We start from the raw sequence: 22,513 nt of genomic DNA, 5'->3' as shown, positions 1-22,513 counted from the left end.
AGGTGACACCTGATGAGAAAGACATATATTGAACAGCCTGTGTTTGAATGTCTGCTTTGACATGTGTTTGTAGCACTTTTTTAATTAAAAATAAACACTACTTACTGCTACTACTAATAAAAAGCCTAACCCCATCTTACTAAGAGTGGACCTAGAAGAAAACCAATCTTTGTTGTTAGTGTTGAAAGTCAAGAAAAAGGAACACCTAATTCAGAAAATAGAAATCTTAATTAAATCAAAAGGCAGAACGTTAAAACTGGAATTGATGCTGGCCTAAAGCATGACATGAATTGAGTTCACCATAAATAAAATAAAGAAATAAAACTGTAAAAGTATCTCAACATTTACAGTGTAAAACTGCTTGAGTGAATATTTTAGTGAAAATGGAAAATCATGCAGAAAAAAAATGGTTTCTGCATGATTAATTTGTGAAGACAATAAAGAAAACTTGTATTCTTAATGGAAATCAGATTATCTCAAGTAGAATGTCCCAAATAGAAGTTCAAGTTTTACACACACACACACACACACACATACACACACACACAAAGAAAATGGGAAGGGGGTGGGAGTGGGGGAGGTGTGTGTGTGTGGGTATGTCAGTGGTGGGGATCCATGTAAAATAATTTTGGGAATTCTGGATTGAATTAAGTTAAGGAGATTTTTCTCCATTAGGATTTCTAAGAACCTTAAATAAGTTAATATGCTTTCACAATCTCTAAGGTAGGTATAATAGGCAGCCTGCTCACACTTCCTTGACCTCCAAACCCTTTTTTCTTTAAAGCATTTAACAAGACTAGTATTCCACAGAACATGAAATTGCTGGAAATGTATTTATAAATTCAGGAATTTTAGATGGTCTTCAAGAATGAATATCAAGAGTCAACTTCTACTTCATACCATGAATTTTCTTATCCTTATCAGCTATCAGTCACTATTCAGTGCTACTACCTCCATGCAATGTAATAAAATTCCCAAATGAATGAGATTAATTTTGGAATTAACAGCATGGATTATCATATAAATGAGAAAACAGTATATCTTCTCTTATACTAAACACCAAGTCAAAACAAAACTTAAAATAACATATTCACCATTTACAAGTGTAAGCAGGCAGTTTGTATAAATATTGAAATGCTATACCTCATCAAATTCTTCAGTCATTTTTCTGATGATTTCTGCATTCTGCATATTTCGAAACATCTCTATTCTCACAGTACCTGTGGAACAACAGATTTTATATAGTTAATCTTTTTCTATCCCATGCTAAAAATTAAATTTAACCTGAGCACTGTTTGAAAAGTTTTATATGAAAGTGTTTGGGTTTTTCTTACTTCCCCCAAACTTCTATCTATTCTAAAGGAATCCCTTGTTTAAGAATTTAAAAGTTCTTTAGGCATTAAAAAAAAACCCTGAATATCCTATGAATTAGATAAGGAAAAATATTGAGAGAAGTGTTGAAGAAGGAAAAGACAAAGACATAAAACAATGAATTTATATGGTAAGGAAGCCCCTAAAGATTGACTTAAATATATACTGGTGCTAACCAGACATACAGCTGGCTGCCTTAGTCTGAAAAACATCCAAGTATAGAAAGTGTTATCTCCCTTAAAGGCTCCCTCTGATATTTTTTAATCATCAGAATATTCTTCGATAAATTAAAACTAAATGTCCCATAATCTAACAACACATTTCAGTTATATCTGCTTTTCTGAACATGAAGAGTTGCTCAATAACTTCTACATAAGGATCAAACAAAGAAAAAGTTAACCTCTTTCAACATCTCATTCTTTTGTACTACTTTTACCTTACTTTATTTTTATCTCAAATATGGTTATGTAAATATTATCACTCTTATGTGAATGAGTGGTTTATATTGAAAACCTGTGTTAAAAATAACATTTAAAGAAACTGAAATAAGGTTCAATTTAAAGAAACTGAAATAAGGTTCAAAATCAACTTAGGTACAAAGAATTCCAGCCTAATAATTAAATGAGGTTCAGTTTCAACTGTATAAGTGTAAAATACTCAAGTTAAAAATCACAAAAATAACACTCAATGAATCAGTAAGAAAATAATTACTGTATAACCTCTGACAGGCTCCTTGCCAGTGATTACCAGCTCCAACTCAAATCACAACTAGGAATGTAGGTGGGAAGACGCTCTGAAATGTACTGTACGCTTACAGGAAAGACCATGGAAGCAGTAGGATAGCCACTAAAAGTCAAAGTATGATCTTAATTCAGAGTCCCAACAAAAACTACAATGGAACATGTGGCACTTATTAAACTCAATTTAACTGAATTAAAATCTATAAAATGAGAAAAAAGCCCTATCTGCCCTTTCTTTTAATCAGGATCATTTAAAAGCACAGTTTATTTAGTGATACATAGTTCTCATTCATTTTCTGGATGATGAATTAAGTACTACCAACAGATATTCCCAATATTCAACTTTAGAGATGACAGTCTAGGCTGGAATGTGGATGAAAAGGAAAAATATTTTTAAAGAGTTCTTCCCCAACATGCAATTTCTGAAACAAAATGAGAAACTTTTTATCCTGATTTTATTTTTTTATGTGAAAAACAGTAACGTAGAGAGTATTCAACGGTGTTGAAGACAGGTTGTTTATGTACTACAATACAGCCTTTATTTTCAGAGGATTTTAAAAAATTAAATAAACAAGAAATGTGCTCAACTGATAATTGTAACTAATCTCAAATAAAAGTAACTTTCTGTTAGACATTCTTAAAATCACTCAAAACAAAATTGTTTCTATTTAACCTTGTTTGGGGTCATGAAATATTCTGTCAATCTGAAATAACATTCCCATAGATAAAAAGCATATAATTTTGGGGGTTAATTCATGGTACTCTTGATAAGTAAAATTACATTCATAAGTACTAATAAAAAAGCAAAAGAAGTAAAATTAGATGTTAAAATTTTTGAACATGGGAAGAATTAACTGTTCTTCTTAGGGAGATGGAAATATTTTATATTTTGAATGGAATGTCATTACATGGTTGTACGCATTTGTCAAAAGCCACCTATCTGTACACTGTGTGTGAATTTTAATGTATGAAAATTAGATCTTGGTAAAGTTGATTTTTTAAAAATTCAAGAAAAGGGACATTAATTCTACTACTTCATTAATAAGTTGCACATATCACTCTTAAAATACTCCCAGTGTAAATAATGTTCAACTACTCTATATCCATGATTGACATGGCAGTTTTCATATTCAGTGGAGTCTTAACTATAGTTTCAATAAAATAGCTATGTTAGTTCATAAAAAGAGGACTATTTTACTGCATCAATTTCATGTGGTAAAGTGAAGGACAACAAAACAGTAACTAGCATTAAAAGCAATATGAAAAAAACCTCATGCTTAGCATCTTTAAAGATGACTACAATATACAAATATCAATTACTAATAAAATAAAATCAGATGTTTAAAAGCCATAATTTTGAAAATGAACAGAAGCTTGTTACTGATTTTTCTTTTAAGGAAGAAATTCCTTCTCCTGCCACAATGACTATTCCAAAGATTAGCCTATTTACTTATTTTCCAACTGTTCATTCTTCTCCAATTGGGTACCACAACTCTACAGAAACTGCTTCCTCACACCAGCCGTCTCCGAACTGCTACATCAAACAGTTTTTCCTTAATAATAATGTATTTAAAGAATTTGCTTATTTTATTGGTTCCCACAGCAGTATATATTTACACTATATTCTCTGATGACTTATTTTTATTTCTTTCAGTTACTTTTAGTCATTTAACCTAAGTACATACAGGTAATTTCTAAAGCTCAATCCAAGCATTCTTCTTTGCCCTTTTTTTACATTTTCTAACCCGGATGTAGTCCCTACCTATCTAGCTCACCCACTAGAATAAAGTATGGCAGAGACCACAACATACTGATCTTTGTATTCCCCCATGAACCTTGAAAAATGCCTGACATGTTAAGCTCCTCTGCCCTTTTAAGCTTTCTCTGACAAAGAAAAAAATCTTGCCTTAATTCAACACTAATGTTCAAAATAAATTAAAAAGCTAATCTCAGTTCATCTTTGGATTCTTGGTTCTTAAAGATGCATATTTCTAATAGAAGATTATCCTAAGATTATGGATAGTAAAGGTAAATAAAAAATCTGAAATGATTCAGATTCATGGAAACATAAATATCTGAAAATAAAGAATAAAAGAGAGAAAAGATCACCTTCCACTCTCTTAAATACTAACAAGTTATCTATGAGAATCCTAAAAGAATAAGCCACCAACATACATATTTTATATTAAAAAGTTTGCTTGAGCAGGCCCTCCTCACAAGATTGTACTTTTTTAATAAAGCAAAAACTTTCAAAATTGTCATTTTAAACTATGAATAATTTTAGAAATGGAAGTAACATCAGAAAACTACCATCAAGTTCTTAATCATTTAAACTATGTCAAATGCTGGTAACAGCAGAAATTGATACAATCCCTGTGGTATGCAATTCGGCAAATGTCTACCAAAACTAATTTACATCCTCTGTTGTCTTGATATTGTACTTGTTGCAAAGTATCCATAAAATCACACATGTGCAAAATAATGAATATACAAGGTTATTCCCTGAAGCACTGTCTGTAACAGTAAAATAGGAAAAAAACCCATATGCCCATAAATAAGAATCTGATTAAATAAGTAAAAATGGTGATGATAACAACAATGGTGGTGGCAGCCTACATCTGGATGCTCACCATCTGCCAGGTATTGTGCTAAATAAGTGCTTAAACTTCCAAACAACCTTATTCAGAATACAATTTTTCTCCCATTTTACAGATGAGAAAATTGAGGCACCTAGAGATTTAGCAACTAAAAAGGGTTTTCCAGCAGCACATCCATGGCCTGCATGAAGGCAATCTGGCTATATAGGTCCATGAAAACCACTACTTTTAATTGGCTCTTAAAGTCAATGGAAGTCATGGAGACAAAAAACAATAAAGCTATCTATGACTGATACGAAAAGACCTGTAGGATACATTTATACCTGAAAAAAGAAGGGATAGGTTCCAGTTCAACATGGTGATGTAGGAAGACCCTGAACTCATCTTCTCCCATGGACAGAATTAGTCTAGTTACATATAGAAAATTTTCCTCTTAAAAAAACATATTCAAAAAATACCCATAAAGGCTGGCTGAATGACAATTATACATCAGGCAAACGAGAAGAAAACCACATCAAAGCAGGTAAGAGAGGCTGGCACAAAATTTCACCAAATATGGCACAAAATAAACCCGACCTACAGCACAGGGAAACACAAGCGTCAGGGAACTCAAAATCAGAGCTTCTCCCTGAGGACTGAAGGGCTCAAACCCCACATCAGGCACCAAAAATTTTAAAGACATGCACTTGAGAGATAAGCCAACACCCCCCCCCCCGCCACCAGCCAAAACATCTAATTCTGAAAACCAACAGAGCCTCACATCCTGAGACCCACAGGACAACACCAATCTGGTAGAAAGCTCTTAAATGGCCTGCACAACTTGGACTCATCTACCCAGGGCCCAGCTCAGAGGCAGCCTAAAGCAACTCAACTTGAACTGAATCCGGATCACCTGCTTACATTAAAACCATGGCCTAAGGGGCAGGCATCCAATTTAACACACACATCTAGGAGCCTGCTGAAACACTCTCTGGGGATGGAGAATGGCAGGCACCATCTCACACTTTCCCTTTGCTGTGCTCCAGAGCACCAATATTTCCCGAAAGAGAAAAGACTACATGTGCCTGGTGCCCCAATTTTTCCGGCTGCTACCCAGGATATGATTCTTGATCGCCTGGCTCTAAAGGCTAGGGGAGCTTGCAGTCCTGATCACATGCAACTGTAATAATCACTGTCACCCAGAATGGAGCTCATACCCATCTGGTGCCCTGATTTTTGTGACTGCTACCAGGGATCACCTTTACTTCACCTGGCTTTCGTGGTCAGTGGGGCTGACATTTGTAGGTACTGCAACACTGTAACCAATGAAGACAGAGTTCTAAACCAGCTACCACCTCCAGGGCACAGCAAGAGGCAACAGATCCAAGAACTCAGTCTTTCTGTGAAAGAGACCTATTAGCTAAACATTATGACTGTGGCTTGAGGGGCAGGGTTCTCTTTAAACACGCATCTAGGGGTTGACTGTAATCCTTTTCAAAGATGTCAGAGGATGGGCACTATCTTCACACTCACTCTCTGCAGTGTTCCAGAGCACCAGTGTCTCCTGCTGAGAAGCTTTACATGCATCTGGTACCCTGGTTTTTGTGTCTAATACCTGGGACATTTTGCAACTGGAGCCCAGGGCTCCCTGATCACTGGGATCTGGTTGCAAAAGGGGCTTGGGTACCTGGGTTCCATGGGACTGTGGCAATTAGAGGGATGGTTCTGGGCAGGTTACCACACGTAGCCCACTGCACAGACAGCTGGCTGAAGCACATTTCCCGGTCTATGAAAGAGGCCACTTTGCTTCTCCTGCAGCTTTGGATTGAGAAGCAGGCTTCAAGGGTTTTTAAAACATCTTTATTGGAGTATAATTGCTTTACATTGTTGTGTTAGTTGCTGCTGTATAACAAAGTGAGTCAGCTATACGTATATATATATATATATATATCCCCTCCCTCTTGCATCTCCCTCCAACCCTCCCTATCCCACCCCCCTAGGTGGTCACAAAGCACCGAGCTGGTCTCCCTGTGCTATGCGGCTGCTTCCCACTAGCTATCTATTTTACACTTGGTAGTGTATATATGTCAACAGGATTCAGGTTTGACACACATGCGGTGGCATATGGAGCAGCTCTAAAGGAACATAGACTGTGGATGTCATTTTAGCACTCTCCTTTTGCCTTGCTCCAGCTCACTGTTATCTCCTACAAAGAAGTTATACACTCATCTGAAGCTCTGATTTTTCTGACTGCTGCCCAAGGTATACTTCCAGATTGCCTGGCTCTGGTAACCAGTGAGGCTTATGTTTGCAGCCTTTCAGGACTGCATATATTATATCTACATACTTTTAAAAACGGCTAGCTGATGGCTTGGCTTCTAGTCAGCCTGAATCTAGGTGCTGAAATCTTCCACTCTGGGACAGTGACAGGCCTTGGCACATCCTCAACTACTGGGAGCTATTAAAAATATATTAGGATGCTTAGACAAGCAAAGAGGTTTGAGAGACGACCAATAGCTGGGGCAAGGCTGAACAAAAAGGTTCACCTCCTACACAAGGCCACTCCTTCAAGACTGGGAGGGGGTGGTTGTTTCATCCACTGTATATAAACCAATAGAGAGAGTCAAGCAAAATGAATAAACAGAGGAATATTTTCCAAATGAAAGAACAACAAAACTTCAGGGAAAAAAAAACTTTAATGAAATAGAGATAAATATTTTACCTGATAAAGTAATGGTCATATGATATCCACCAAATGGGTGGTAATGGGAGTAATGGATAAATACAGTGAGAACTTCAACAAAGAGATGGAAAACATAAAAAAGCACCAATACAATTCACAGAGATGAAGAACACAATAACTGAATTGAAAAGTACACTAGATGGGTTCAATACAAAATGAAACAAAAGAAAAAATCAAACAACTTGAAGACAAGGCACTAGAACTTACCCAATCACAGCAGCAAAAAGAAGAAGGTCAAAGACAGCTTAAGTGACGCATGGGATGATACCAAACATACTAATATTCACATTTTAGGTCTCCCAGAAGAAGAAGAGGGAGAGAAAGGGGCAGAAAACAGACATTCAAGTCCAGGAAGCCTAGAGAGCTCCAAAAGAGATGAACTGAAAATGGCTCACAGTAAGGCACATTATAAATAAAATGTCAAAAGTTAAAGACAAGAAGATAATATTTAAAACAACGAGAAAAACAACTAGCTATATACAAGAACTCCCATGACACTAACAGCACACTTTTTAGCAAAAACTCTGCAGGCCAGAAGGGAATGCATGATATATTCAAAGTGCTGAAATAAAACTTCCAACCAAGAATACTATACCTGGAAGAGCTCTCATTCAGAATTCAAGGAGGGAGAGTTTTTCAGAGATGCAAAAGCTAAAGGAGTCCATCACTACTAAACCAGCCTACAAGAAATGTTAAATGGATGTCTTTAAGCTGAAAGGAAAGGGCACTACTTAGTTATCAGAACACATATGAAAGAATAAATCCCACTTAAAAGTAAATATATAGTGAAGTAGTGGATTAATGACTTACAAAGCTAATATGAAGGTTAAAAGACAAAAGTAATAAAAATAAGCATGACAGTAATTAGTTAAGAGATACATAAGATTTTTAAAATGTAACATGAAAAATATAAAATGTGGACAGTGCAAAGAGAGTAAAAACGTTAAGCTTTAAAACAGGATGGATGAAACTTAAGTTGTTACCAACTTAAAATGCGGTTGTAGGTGTCATGACAACCCAAAGCAAAAACCTACAGTATAAATACACAGAAGATAAAAAGAAAGGAATATATACATATCGCTAAAGAAAGTCATCAAACTATTCGGTTGGCCAAAAAGTTCATTATGGAAAAATGTTACAGAAGATGTTAACATGTTACAGAAAAACCTGAACGAACTTTTCAGCCAACCCAATACAAAGTAGGAGAGGCAGAGAAGAAAAAAGGAACAAAGAGTAACTATAAAAACAACTAGGAAACAATTAACAAAATGGTAATAAACACAAACCTATCAGTAACTACTTTAAATGTAAAAGGACTAAATTCTCCAATCAAAAGACATGGAGTGGATAAGTGAATAAAAACACAAGTCCCATCTATACGCTGCAAACATGAGGCACACTTTAGATGTAAGGACACACACAGACTGAAGTAAAGGGATGGAAAAAAGATATTCCATGCAAACGGAAAGCAAAAGAAAGCTGCAGTAGATATATATATATATATATATATATATACACACACACACACCACACGTAACAGACTTAAGAGAAAATTAATGGTATAGATATAATAAAAAATAATAGTAAAGGAGTTGTCCAACCAAAGGATCAACATTTGAAAATATTTATGAAACAAACATATGAAGCAAATATTAAAAGAACCAAAGGGAGAAAGAGAAAGCAATACAATTATAGAAGACTTTCATACCCTACTTAAACCAATAGACAGATCATCCAGACAGAAAATCAATGAGAAAACAACTGCCTTAAATGACATTAGACCAGATGGACGTAACAGATATTTATAAAACATTCCATCCAAAATCAACAAAATACATATTTTTCTCTAGTGCACAGGGAACATTTTCTAAGATAGATCATATGTTTGGCCACAAAACAGTCTTAATAAATTTAAGAGGACTCAGTTTTGGCTGAAAAGATGGCAGAGTAGAAGGACGTGAGCTCACCCCTTCTGACAAAAACACCAACATAACAACTAAATGCTGAATAACCATTGACCAAAAAACAGAAAAGAAAAAAAAAAAAAAAAACCCAGAACACTGGAAGCTGCCAAAAAGGATACCCTACATCCAAAGACAAAGAACTGACGGGACAGTAGGAAGGGCACAATTGCGATAAAATCAAATCTCATACCTGCCGTGTGGGCGACCCAGAAACTGGAAAATAATTATACCACAGAAGTTCTCTCACAGGAGTAAAAGTCCTGAGCCCATGTCAGACTTCCCAGCATTGGTACCTGGTGAAAAGAGGAGGAGCCCCCAGAGAATCTGGCTTTGAAGGGCAGCAGGGTTTGATCGCAGAAATTTCATAATACTGGGAAAACAGAAACTCCTCTTGGAGGGTGCACACAAGGTCCCGTGTGCAACAGGACCCAGGGAAAAAAGCAGTGACCTCATAAGAGACTGGGCCAGACCTGTTAGTATTAGATGGTCTCCTGTGGGGTCGAGAGTGAGGCTGTGGCTCACTGCTGGGACAAAAACACTGGGAGTGGTGGTTCTGGCGAGTACTCATTGGTGTCAGCCCTCCTGGAGGACACCATTTCCTCCTGAAGATCTAGCCCCACACAAAAGCCCATAGGCTCCACTACTCGGAGGCCTCAGGTCAAACAACCAACAGAGCAGGAACACAGCCCCACCCATCCACAGACAGTCTGCATAAAGTCTTCCCTGAGCTCAGCCCTTCCCACCAGAGGAACAATACCCAGCTCCACCTACCAGTGAGCAGGAGGCCCACAAGGATGCGTGCACAAGCGTCATAGCCTCATCCACCACAGGGGCAGACAGGAGAAGCAAAAATAACTACAATCCTGCAGCATGCAAAACAGAAACAGCAATCACAGAAAGCTAGACAAAATGAGATGGTAGAGGGATATGTCCCAGATAAAGGAACAAGATAAAACCTCAGAAGAACAATTAAGTGAAGTGAAGATACTCAATCTACCAGAAAAAGAATTCAGAGTAATGAGACTGAAAATGCTCCGAGATCTCAAAAAAATAATGGAGGCACAGATTGAGAAGATACAAGAAATATTTAACAAAGACCCAGAAGAAGTACAGAACAAACAGATGAACTATACAATAAGTGAAATGAAAAATACAATAGAAAAAACTCAATAGGAGAGTGAGGCAGAAGTGAGCTGAAAGACACAATGGTGGAAATCACTGCTGTGGAACAGAATAAAAAATAAAATGAAAAGAAATGAGGACAGTCTCAGAGACCTCTGGGACAACATTAAACACACAAACATTGGCATTATATTATAGGAGTCCCAGAAGGAGGAGAGAGAGAGAAAGGACATGAGAAACTATTTGAAGAGATAATAGCTGAAAACTTCCCCAACACGGGAAAGGAAACAGTCACCCAAGTCCACGAAACACAGAGAGTGCCAGGCAAGATAAACCCAAGGAGGAATACGCCGAGAAACACAGTAACCAAACTGACAAAAGTTAAAGACAAAAACAAAATGTGAAAAGCAACAAACAACATACAAAAGAAATCCCATAAGGTTATCAGCTGATTTCTCAGCAGAAACTCTGCAGGCAAGAAGAGAGTGGCACGATATATTGGGTTGGCCAAAAAGTGCCTTTGGTTTTTAAGTAAAAATGAAAGACACACTTTTCATTTTCACCAACTCTACTGAACAACGGAGTCATCCCTTTGTTCCACTACCTTCTGCCATTTTTCAGGCAACTTAACTCCATCTTCCCAAAACTTTTTATCTTTTTGAGCAAAGAACTGTTCCAGGTGCCTTTTACAGTCTTCCAGGGAATTGAATTTTTTTCCATCAAGAGAATTTTGCAGTAATCCAAAGGTGCAATGTCTGGTGAATACAGTGGGTTAATCAGAACTTCCCATCCAAGCTGTAATAGTTTTTGCCTGGTCATCAAAGACACGCACGGTCTTGCGTTATCCTGATGGAAGATTATGCGTTTTCTGTTGACTAATTCTGAACACTTTTCATCGAGTGCTGCTTTCAGTTGGTCTAATCGGGAGTAGTACTCGTTGGAATTAATTGTTTGGTTTTCTGGAAGGAGCTCTTAATACAGGACTCCATTCCAATCCCACCACATACACCACATCACCTTCTTTGCATGAAGACCAGCCTCTGGTGTGGTTGTTGGTGGTTTATTTCACTTGAACTGACAATCTCTTCCACTCCACATTACTATCCAGTAACCAATTTTCATTGCCCGTCAAAATAAGTTTTAAAAGTGTAACGTTTTCATTAAATTGCAGTAGAGAATCACATAGGGAAATAGGGTCAAGATTTTTTTCTCTTAACTTATGTGGAACCCAAACATCAAAGCGATTCACATAACCAAGCTGGTGCAAATGATTATCAACGCTTGATTTGGATATTTTGACTATGTCGGCGACCTCCCATGTGGTATACCGTTGAAATTTCCAGCACAAAACTTCGCAAACCACCTTTGACATGTTCAATCAGACACAGCATCTTCTCCATACACTGCACAATTTTTTTGAGTGTTTCAGTTGCGTTTTTACCTTTCTTGAAATAATAAACCATAATATGCAGAAAATGTTGCTTTTTATCTTCCATCTTCAACATTAAAATGCTACACAAAAATTCACCAAATTTGATGTCTTTTTTAAAATGCACGCTGATATAACAGCTGTCAAATACAATCTAACGAAACTGTTTTGAATGAAGTTAAAGCCAACTAAGTACTACTATAGCAATCCTACAGAAAAAACTGAACCTTCTGGCCAACCCAATATTTAAAGTGATGAGGGGGGGACCTTGAAGATGGCGGAAGAGTAAGACGCGGAGATCGCCTTCCTCCCCACGGATACACCAGAAATACATCTACACGTGGAACAACTCCTACAGAACACCTACTGAAGGCTGGCAGAAGACCTCAGACCTCCCAAAAGGCAAGAAACTCCCCACGTACCTGGGTAGGGCAAAAGAAAAAAAGAAAAAACAGAGACAAAAGAATAAGGACGGCACCTGCGCCAGTGGGAGGGAGCTGTGAAGGAGGAAAAGTTTCCACACACTAGGAAGCCCCTCCGCGGGCGGAGACTGCGGGAGGCGGAGGGGGGGGCTTCGGGACCGAGGAGTAGTGCACAGCGACGGGTGCGGAGGGCAAAGCGGGGAGATTCCCGCACAGAGGATCGGTGCCGACCGGCACTCACCAGCCCGAGAGGCTTGTCTGCTCACCCGCCCGGGCGGGCGGGGCTGCGAGCTGAAGCTCGGGTTTCGGTTTTGGACGGAGCGCAGGGAGAGGACTGGGGTTGGCGGCTTGAACATAGCCTGAAGGGGTTAGTGCACCACGACTAGCCGGGAGGGAGTTCGGGGAAAAGCCTGCACCTGCCGAAGAGGCAAGAGACTTTTTCTTCCCTCTTTGTTTCCTGGTGCGCGAGGAGAGGCGTTTAAGAGCGCTGCTTAAAGGAACTCCAGAGACGGGCGCGAGCCGCGGCTAAAAGCGCGAACCCCAGAGACGGGTGCGAGCCGCGGCAAAAAGCGCGAACCCCAGAGACGGGCGCGAGCCGTGGCTAAAAGCGCGGACCCCAGAGACGGGCGCGAGCCGCGGCAAAAAGCGCGAACCCCAGAGACGGGCGCGAGCCGCGGCTAAAACCGCGGACCCCAGAGACGGGCGGGAGACGTTAAGGCTGCTGCTGCCGCCACCAAGGGGCCTGTGTGCGAGCACAGGTCACTCTCCACACCCCTCTTCTGCGGAGCCTGTGCAGCCCGCCACTGCCAGGTTCCCGGAAACCAGGGACAACTTCCCCGGGAGAACGCACGGCGGGCCTCAGGCTGGTGCAACGTCACGCCGGCCTCTGCCGCAACGTCACGCCGCCTCTGACGCCGCAGGCCCGCCCCGCACGCAGTGCCCCTCCTTCCCCCCCCTCACCCCCGGCCTGAGTGAGCCTGAGCCCCCGAATCAGCGGCTCCTTTAACCCCGTCCTGTCTGAGCAAAAAACAGACGCCCTCCAGCGACCTACACGCAGAGGCAGGGCCAAATCCAAAGCTGAGCTCCTGTGAGCTGTGAGAACGAAGAAGAGAAAGGGAAATCTTTCCCAGCAGCCTCAGAAGCAGAGGATTAAAGCTCCACAATCAACTTGATATACCCTGCATCTGTGGAATACCTGAATAGACAAGGAATGATCCCAAATTGAAGAGGTGGAATTTAGGAGCGAGATCTATGATTTTTTTCCCTTCTCCTCTTTTTGTGAATGTGTACGTGTATGCTTATGTGTGACATCTTGTCTGTATACTCTTGCTTCCACCATTTGTCCTAGGGCTCTATCCGTCCATGGTTTTTAAAAAAAAAAAAATTTTTTTTCTCAATAATTAATTTTAATTGTAATAACTTTATTATACTTTACCGTCGTTCCTTCTTTCTTTCTTTCTTTCCGTCCTTCCCTCCTTTAGACAACGAATCACCCCAAATTGAGGAGGTGGTCTCTGAGAGCAAGATTTATGATTTTTCCCCCTTTACCTCTTTTTGTGAAGGTGTATGTGTATGCTTCTGTATAAGATTTTCTCTGTATAGCTTTGCTTCCAACATTTGTCCTAAGGTTCTATCCGTCCCTCTTTTTTTTTTTTTTTTCTAAATATTTTTTAATTCAATAACTATATTATACCTTATTTTATTTTTACTGTATCTTCTTTCTTTCTGTCTTTTTTCCTTCTTTCCCTCCTTCCTTCCTTCCTTCCTCCCTCCCTCCCTCATTTCTTTCCTTCTTTGCTTCTTTCTTCCTTCCTTCCTTTCCTCCTTTCCTTCTTTCTTTCCTCATACTTCTACTAATTCTCTCTACTTTTTCTCCCTTTTATTCTGAGCCGTGTGGATGAAAGGCTCTTGGTGCTCCAGCCAGGAGTCAGGGCTCTGCCTCTGAGGTAGGAGAGCCAACTTCAGGACACTGGTCAACAAGAGACCTCCCAGCTCCACATAATATTAAACGGTGGAAATCTCCCAGTGACCTCCATCTTAACACCAGCACCCAGCTTCACTCAACGACCAGCAAGCCACAGTGCTAGACAACCTATGCCAAACAACTAGCAAAACAGGAACACAACCCCACCCATTAGCAGAGAGGCTGCCTAAAATCATAATAAGGCCACAGACACCCCAAAACACACCACCAGACGTGAACCTGCCCACTAGAGAGACAAGATCCAGCCTCATCCACCACAACACAGGCACTAGTCCCCTCCACCAGGAAGCCTACACAACTCACTGAAACAACCTTAGCCACTGGAGACAGACATCAAAAACAACGGGAACTACGAACGTGCAGCCTGCAAAAAGGAGACCCCAAACACAGTAAGATAAGCAAAATGAGAAGACAGAAAAACACACAGCAGATGAAGGAGCAAGATAAAAATGCACCAGACCTAACAAATGAAGAGGAAATAGGCAGTCTACCTGAAAAAGAATTCAGAATAATGATAGTAAGGATGATCCGAAATCTAGGAAGTAGAATGGACAAAATGCAAGAAGCAGTTAACAAGGACCTAGAAGAAATAAAGATGAAACAAGCAATGATGAACAACGCAATAAATGAAATTAAAAGTACCCTAGATGGGATCAATAACAGAATAACTGAGGCAGAAGAACGGATAAGTGACCTGGAAGATAAAATAGTGGAAATAACTACTGCAGAGCAGAATAAAGAAAAAAGAATGAAAAGAACTGAGGACAGTCTCAGAGACCTCTGGGACAACATTAAACGCACCAACATTCGAATTATAGGGGTTCCAGAAGAAGAAGAGAAAAAGAAAGGGACTGAGAAAATATTTGAAGAGATTATAGTTGAAAACTTCCCTAATATGGGAAAGGAAATAGTTAATCAAGTCCAGGAAGCACAGAGAGTCCCATACAGGATAAATACAAGGAGAAATACGCCAAGACACATATTAATCAAACTGTCAAAAATTAAATACAAAGAAAGCATATTAAAAGCAGCAAGGGAAAAACAGCAAATAACACACAAGGGAATCCCCATAAGGTTAAAAGCTGATCTCTCAGCAGAAACCCTACAAGCCAGAAGGGAGTGGCAGGACATACTGAAAGTGATGAAGGAGAAAAACCTGCAACCAAGGCTACTCTACCCAGCAAGGATCTCATTCAGATTTGATGGAGAAATTAAAACCTTTACAGACAAGCAAAAGCTGAGAGAGTTTAGCACCACCAAACCAGCTTTACAGCAAATGCTAAAGGAACTTCTCTAGACAAGGAACACAAGAGAAGGAAAAGACCTATAATAACGAACCCAAAACAATATAGAAAATGGGAATAGGAACATACATATCGATAATTACCTCAAATGTAAATGGACTAAATGCTCCCACCAAAAGACACAGATTGGCTGAATGGATACAAAAACAAGACCCTTATATATGCTGTCTACAAGAGACCCACTTCAGACCTAGAGACACATACAGACTGAAAATAAGGGGATGGAAAAAGATATTCCATGCAAATGGAAACCAAAAGAAAGCTGGAGTAGCAATTCTCATATCAGACAAAATAGACTTTAAAATAAGGACTACTACAAGAGACAAAGAAGGACACTACATAATGATAAAGGGATCGATCCAAGAAGAAGATATAACAATTGTAAATATTTATGCACCCAACATAGGAGCACCTCAATACATAAGGCAAATACTAACAGCCATAAAAGGGGAGATTGACAGTAACACATTCATAGTAGGGGACTTTAACACCCCACTTTCACCCATGGACAGATCATCCAAAATGAAAATAAATAAGGAAACACAAGCTTTAAATGATACATTAAACAAGATGGACTTAATTGATATTTATAGGACACTCCATCCAAAAACAACAGAATACACATTTTTCTCAAGTGCTCATGGAACATTCTCCAGGATAGACCATATCTTGGGTCACAAATCAAGCCTTGGTAAATTTAAGAAAATTGAAATTGTATCAAGTATCTTTTCTGACCACAACGCCATGAGACCAGATATCAATTACAGGAAAAGATCTGTAAAAAATACAAACACATGGAAGCTAAACAATACACTACTTAATAATGAAGTGATCACTGAAGAAATCAAAGAGGAAATAAAAAAATACCTAGAAACAAATGACAATGGAGACACAACGACCCAAAACCTATGGGATGCAGCAAAAGCAGTTCTAAGGGGGAAGTTTATAGCAATACAAGCCCACCTTAAGAAGCAGGAAACATCTCGAATAAACAACCTAACCTTGCACCTCAAGCAATTAGAGAAAGAAGAACAAAAAAACACCAAAGCTAGCAGAAGGAAAGAAATCATAAAAATCAGATCAGAAATAAATGAAAAAGAAATAAAGGAAACGATAGCAAAGATCAATAAAACTAAAAGCTGGTTCTTTGAGAAGATAAACAAAATAGATAAACCACTAGCCAGACTCATCAAGAAAAAAAGGGAGAAGACTCAAATCAATAGAATTAGAAATGAAAAAGGAGAAGTAACAACTGACACTGCAGAAATAAAAAAAATCATAAGAGATTACTACAAGCAACTCTATGCCAATAAAATGGACAATCTGGAAGAAATGGACAAATTCTTAGAAATGCACAACCTGCCAAGACTGAATCAGGAAGAAATAGAAAATATGAACAGACCAATCACAAGCACTGAAATTGAAACTGTCATTAAAAATCTTCCAACAAACAAAAGCCCAGGACCAGATGGCTTCACAGGTGAATTCTATCAAACGTTTAGAGAAGAGCTAACACCTATCCTTCTCAAACTCTTCCAAAATATAGCAGAGGGAGGAACACTCCCAAATTCCTTCTACGAGGCCACCATCACCTTGATACCAAAACCAGACAAGGATGTCACAAAGAAAGAAAACTACAGGCCAATATCACTGATGAACATAGATGCAAAAATCCTCAAGAAAATACTAGCAAACAGAATCCAACAGCACATTAAAAGGATCATACACCATGATCAAGTGAGGTTTATTCCAGGAATGCAAGGATTCTTCAATATACGCAAATCTATCAATGTGATAAACCATATTAACAAATTGAAAGAGAAAAACCATATGATCATCTCAATAGATGCAGAGAAAGCTTTTGACAAAATTCAACACCCATTTATGCTAAAAACCCTGCAGAAAGTAGGCATAGAGGGAACTTTCCTCAACATAATAAAGGCCATATATGACAAGCCCACAGCAAACATCATCCTCAATGGTGAAAAACTGAAAGCATTTCCACTAAGATCAGGAACAAGACAAGGTTGCCCACTCTCACCACTCTTATTCAACATAGTTTTGGAAGTTTTAGCCACAGCAATCAGAGAAGAAAAGGAAATAAAAGGAATCCAAATCGGAAAAGAAGAAGTAAAGCTGTCACTGTTTGCAGATGACATGATACTATACATAGAGAATCCTAAAGATGCTACCAGAAAACTACTAGAGCTAATCAATGAATTTGGTAAAGTAGCAGGATACAAAGTTAATGCACAGAAATCTCTGGCATTCCTATATACTAATGATGAAAAATCTGAAAGTGAAATCAAGAAAACACTCCCATTTACCATTGCAACAAAAAGAATAAAATATCTAGGAATAAACCTACCTAAGGAGACGAAAGACCTGTATGCAGAAAATTATAAGACACTGATGAAAGAAATTAAAGATGATACAAATAGATGGAGAGATATACCATGTTCTTGGATGGGAAGAATCAACATTGTGAAAATGACTCTACTACCCAAAGCAATCTACAGATTCAATGCAATCCCTATCAAACTACCACTGGCATTTTTCACAGAACTAGAACAAAAAATTTCACAATTTGTATGGAAACACAAAAGACCCCGAATAGCCAAAGCAATCTTGAGAACGAAAAAAGGAGCTGGAGGAATCAGGCTCCCTGACTTCAGACTATACTACAAAGCTACAGTAATCAAGACAGTATGGTACTGGCACAAAAACAGAAATATAGATCAATGGAACAGGATAGAAAGCCCAGCGATAAACCCACGCACATATGGACACCTTATCTTTGATAAAGGTGGCAGGAATGTACAGTGGAGAAAGGACAGCCTCTTCAATAAATGGTGCTGGGAAAACTGGACAGGTACATGTAAAAGTATGAGATTAGATCACTCCCTAACACCATACACAAAAATAAGCTCAAAATGGATTAAAGACCTCAATGTAAGGCCAGAAACTATCAAACTCTTAGAGGAAAACATAGGCAGAACACTCTATGACATAAATCACAGCAAGATCCTTTCTGACCCACCTCCTAGAGTAATGGAAATAAAAACAAAAATAAACAAATGGGACCTAATGAAACTTCAAAGCTTTTGCACAGCAAAGGAAACCATAATCAAGACCAAAAGACAACCCTCAGAATGGGAGAAAATATTTGCAAATGAAGCAACTGACAAAGGTTTAATCTCCAAAATTTACAAGCAGCTCATGCAGCTCAATAACAAAAAAACAAACAACCCAATCCAAAAATGGGCAGAAGACCTAAATAGACATTTCTCCAAAGAAGATATACAGAATGCCAACAAACACATGAAAGAATGCTCAACATCATTAATCATTAGAGAAATGCAAATCAAAACTACAATGAGATATCATCTCACACCAGTCAGAATGGCCATCATCAAAAAATCTAGAAACAATAAATGCTGGAGAGGGTGTGGAGAAAAGGGAACACTCTTGCACTGCTGGTGGGAATGTGAATTGGTTCAGCCACTATGGAGAACAGTATGGAGGTTCCTTAAAAAACTACAAATAGAATTACCATATGACCCAGCAATCCCACTACTGGGCATATACCCTGAGGAAACCAAAACTCAAAAAGAGTCATGTACCAAAATGTTCATTGCAGCTCTATTTACAATAGCCCGGAGATGGAAACAACCTAAGCGTCCATCATCGGATGAATGGATAAAGAAGATGTGGCACATATATACAATGGAATATTACTCAGCCATAAAAAGAAACGAAATTGAGCTATTTTTAATGAGGTGGATAGACCTAGAGTCTGTCATACAGAGTGAAGTAAGTCAGAAAGAAAAAGACAAATACCGTATGCTAACGCATATATATGGAATTTAAGGGGAAAAAAAAATGTCATGAAGAACCTAGGGGTAAGACAGGAATAAAGACGCAGACCTACTGGAGAACGGACTTGAGGATATGGGGAGGGGGAAGGGTGAGTTTTGACAGGGTGAGAGAGAGTCATGGACATATACACACTAACAAACGTAGTAAGGTAGATAGCTAGGGGGAAGCAGCCGCAAGGCACAGGGATATTAGCTCGGTGCTTTGTGACAGCCTGGAGGGGTGGGATAGGGAGAGTGGGAGGGAGGGAGACGCAAGAGGGAAGACATATGGGAACATATGTATATGTATAACTGATTCACTTTGTTATAAAGCAGAAACTAACACACAATTGTAAAGCAATTATACCCCAAAAAAAAAAAAAAAAAAAAAAATAAAGTGATGAACGGGGAAAACCTACAACCAAGAATATGCTACCTTGCAAGTCTCTCATTCAGATTCCACAGAGAAATCAAAAGCTTTACAGACAAGCAAAAGCTAAGAGAATTCAGCACCACAAGACCACCTTAACAACAAATGCTAAAGGAACTTTTCAAAGTGAAAAAGAAAAGGCCGCTACTACAAACAAAACTACTAATAGAAAAGCTCACTGGTAAAGGCAAACATAAAATAAAGGTAGGAAATCATCTGCACACAAATATGGTATCAAAACCAGCAACTGTGAGAAGAGAACACAAATGCAGGATACTGGAAATGCATTTGAAATTAAGAGACCAGCAAATTAAAACAATTTTGTTTATATATAGGCTGTTATATCAAAACCTCATTGTAACCACAAACTGCAATTCTACAATAGATACACATACAAAAAAGAAAAAAGAAGCAAAACACAACACTGAACTTAGTCATCAAATCGTAACAGAAGACAACAAAAGAGGAAGGGCAAAAAAAAGACCTACAAAAAGAAATCCAGACTATTTAAGAAAATGGCAATAGGAACATACATACCAATAATTACCTTAAATGTAAATGGATTAAATGCTCTAAGCAAAAGACACAGACAAGCTGAATGGATACAAAAACAAGACCTGTACACATGCTGTCTACAAGAGACCCACTTCAAATCTAGGGACACATACAGACTAAAAGTGAGGGGATGGAAAAAGGTGTTCCATGCAAATGATAATCAAAAGAAAGGTGGAGTAGCAATACTCGTATCAGACAAAATAGACTTCAAAATAAAGACTATTACAAGAGACAAACAAGAATACTACATAATGATCAGAGGATCAGTTCAAGAAGATATAACAATTGTAAATATATATGCATCCAGCACAGCAGCACCACAATATACAAAGCAAATACTAACAGCCATAAAAGGAAAAATTGACAGTAACACAACAATAATGGGGGACTATAAGACCCCACTTTCATGAATGGACAGATCATCCACACAGAATATCAAAAAGGAAACAAAGACCTTAAATTTCACATTAGACAAAATTGATATTTATAGAGTATTCCATCAAAAAGCAGCAAGATACACATTCTTCTCAAGTGCACGTGGAACATTCTCAAGGACTGATCACATGATAGGTCACAAAAAGAGCCTTGGTAAATTTCAGAAAATTTAAATCATGTCAAGCATCTTTTCTGACTACAACGATTATGAGATTAGAAATCAGTTTTAAGAAAAAAACTGTAAAAAAACACAAACACATGGAGGCTAAACAATATGCTACTAAAGAACCATTGGATCAGTGAAGAATCAAACAGGAAATTAAAAGATACATAAAGACAAATGATAATGAAAGCACGATGATCCAAAATCTATGGGACGCCATAAAAGCAGTTCTAAGAGGGAATACAATCTTACCATAGGAAATAAGAAAAATCACAGATAAACAACCTAATCTTATACCTAAAGGAACTAGAGAAAGAACAAACAAAATCCAGAGTTAGTAGAAGGAAAGAAATCATAAAGATCAGAGGAGAAATAAATGAAATAAAAACGAAGACAACAAGACAAGATCAATGAAATTAAAACTGGAATGCAAAGATTTCTCGTTATCTCGGCAAATCAATCAACGTGATACACTACATCAACAAACTGAAGAATAAAAACCATATGATAAGAGAGGGGGAAGATGGCATAAGAGTAAGACGCAGAGATCACCTTCCTCCGAACAGATATATCAGAAATACATCTACACGTAGAACAACTCTTACAGAACACCTACTGAACGATGGCAGAAGACCTCAGACCTCCCAAAACGCAAGAAACTCCCCACGTACCTGGGTAGGGCAAAAGAAAAAGGAATAAACAGAGGCAAAAGAATAGGGACGGAAACTGCACCAGTGGGAGGGAGCTGTGAAGGAGGAAACGTTTCCACACACCAGGAAGCCCCTTGGCAGGCGGAGACTGCGGGTGGCGGAAAGGGGAAGCTTCGGCGCCGCAGAGGAGAGTGCAGCAACAGGGGTGCAGAGGGCAAAGTGGAGAGATTCCCGCACAGAGGATTGATGCCGACTGGCACTCACCAGCGCGAGAGGCTTGTCGGCTCACCCGCGGGGACGGGTGGGGGACTGGGAGCTGAGGCTCGGGCTTCGGTCGAAGCGCAGGGAGAGGACTGAGGCTGGCGTCGTGAACACAGCCTGCAAGGGGTCAGTGCACCACAGCTAGCCAGGAAGAAGTCCCGAGAAAAGTCTGGACCTGCCGAAGAGGCAAGAGACTTTTTCTTCCCTCTTTGTTTCTGGGTGTGCGAGGAGCGCTGCTTAAAGGACCTACAGAGATGGGCATGAGCCACGGCTAAGAGCGCAGACCCCAGAGACGGGCATGAGACGCGAAGGCTGCTGCTGCCACCACCAAGAAGCCTGTGTGCAAGCACAGGTCACTCTCCACACCTCCCTTCCAAGGAGCCTGTGGAGCCCGCCATTGCCAGGGTCCCGGGATCCAGGGACAACTTCCCCGGGAGAACGCACAGTGCGCCTCAGGCTGGTGCAACGTCACGCCAGCCTCTGCCGCCACAGGCTTGAGCCACACTC

At 39.2% G+C, this 22,513-nt stretch overlaps 1 protein-coding gene across 3 annotated transcripts in view; it reads right to left on the bottom strand.

Moving 5' to 3' along the window:
• STAG1 (STAG1 cohesin complex component) overlaps positions 1–22,513 on the bottom strand; it is a 441,577-nt gene that overhangs the window by 197,023 nt on the left and 222,041 nt on the right. For all 3 annotated transcript variants that reach the window (XM_089910049.1, XM_022582560.3, XM_089910050.1), the window contains one exon: positions 1,144–1,220. In XM_089910049.1, coding sequence (XP_089766175.1) covers positions 1,144–1,220 — 77 coding nt within the window. The remainder of the gene's footprint in view (positions 1–1,143; positions 1,221–22,513) is intronic.

The sequence above is a fragment of the Delphinapterus leucas genome, chromosome 4, assembly GCF_059928025.1.
Source record: "Delphinapterus leucas isolate spDelLeu-1000000601 "Yukka" chromosome 4, BTC_Dleu_Yukka2, whole genome shotgun sequence".
Lineage (NCBI taxonomy): Eukaryota > Metazoa > Chordata > Mammalia > Artiodactyla > Monodontidae > Delphinapterus > Delphinapterus leucas.
Note: the sequence above shows the minus strand (reverse complement) of the source record. Positions and strands in the feature narration are given on the sequence as shown.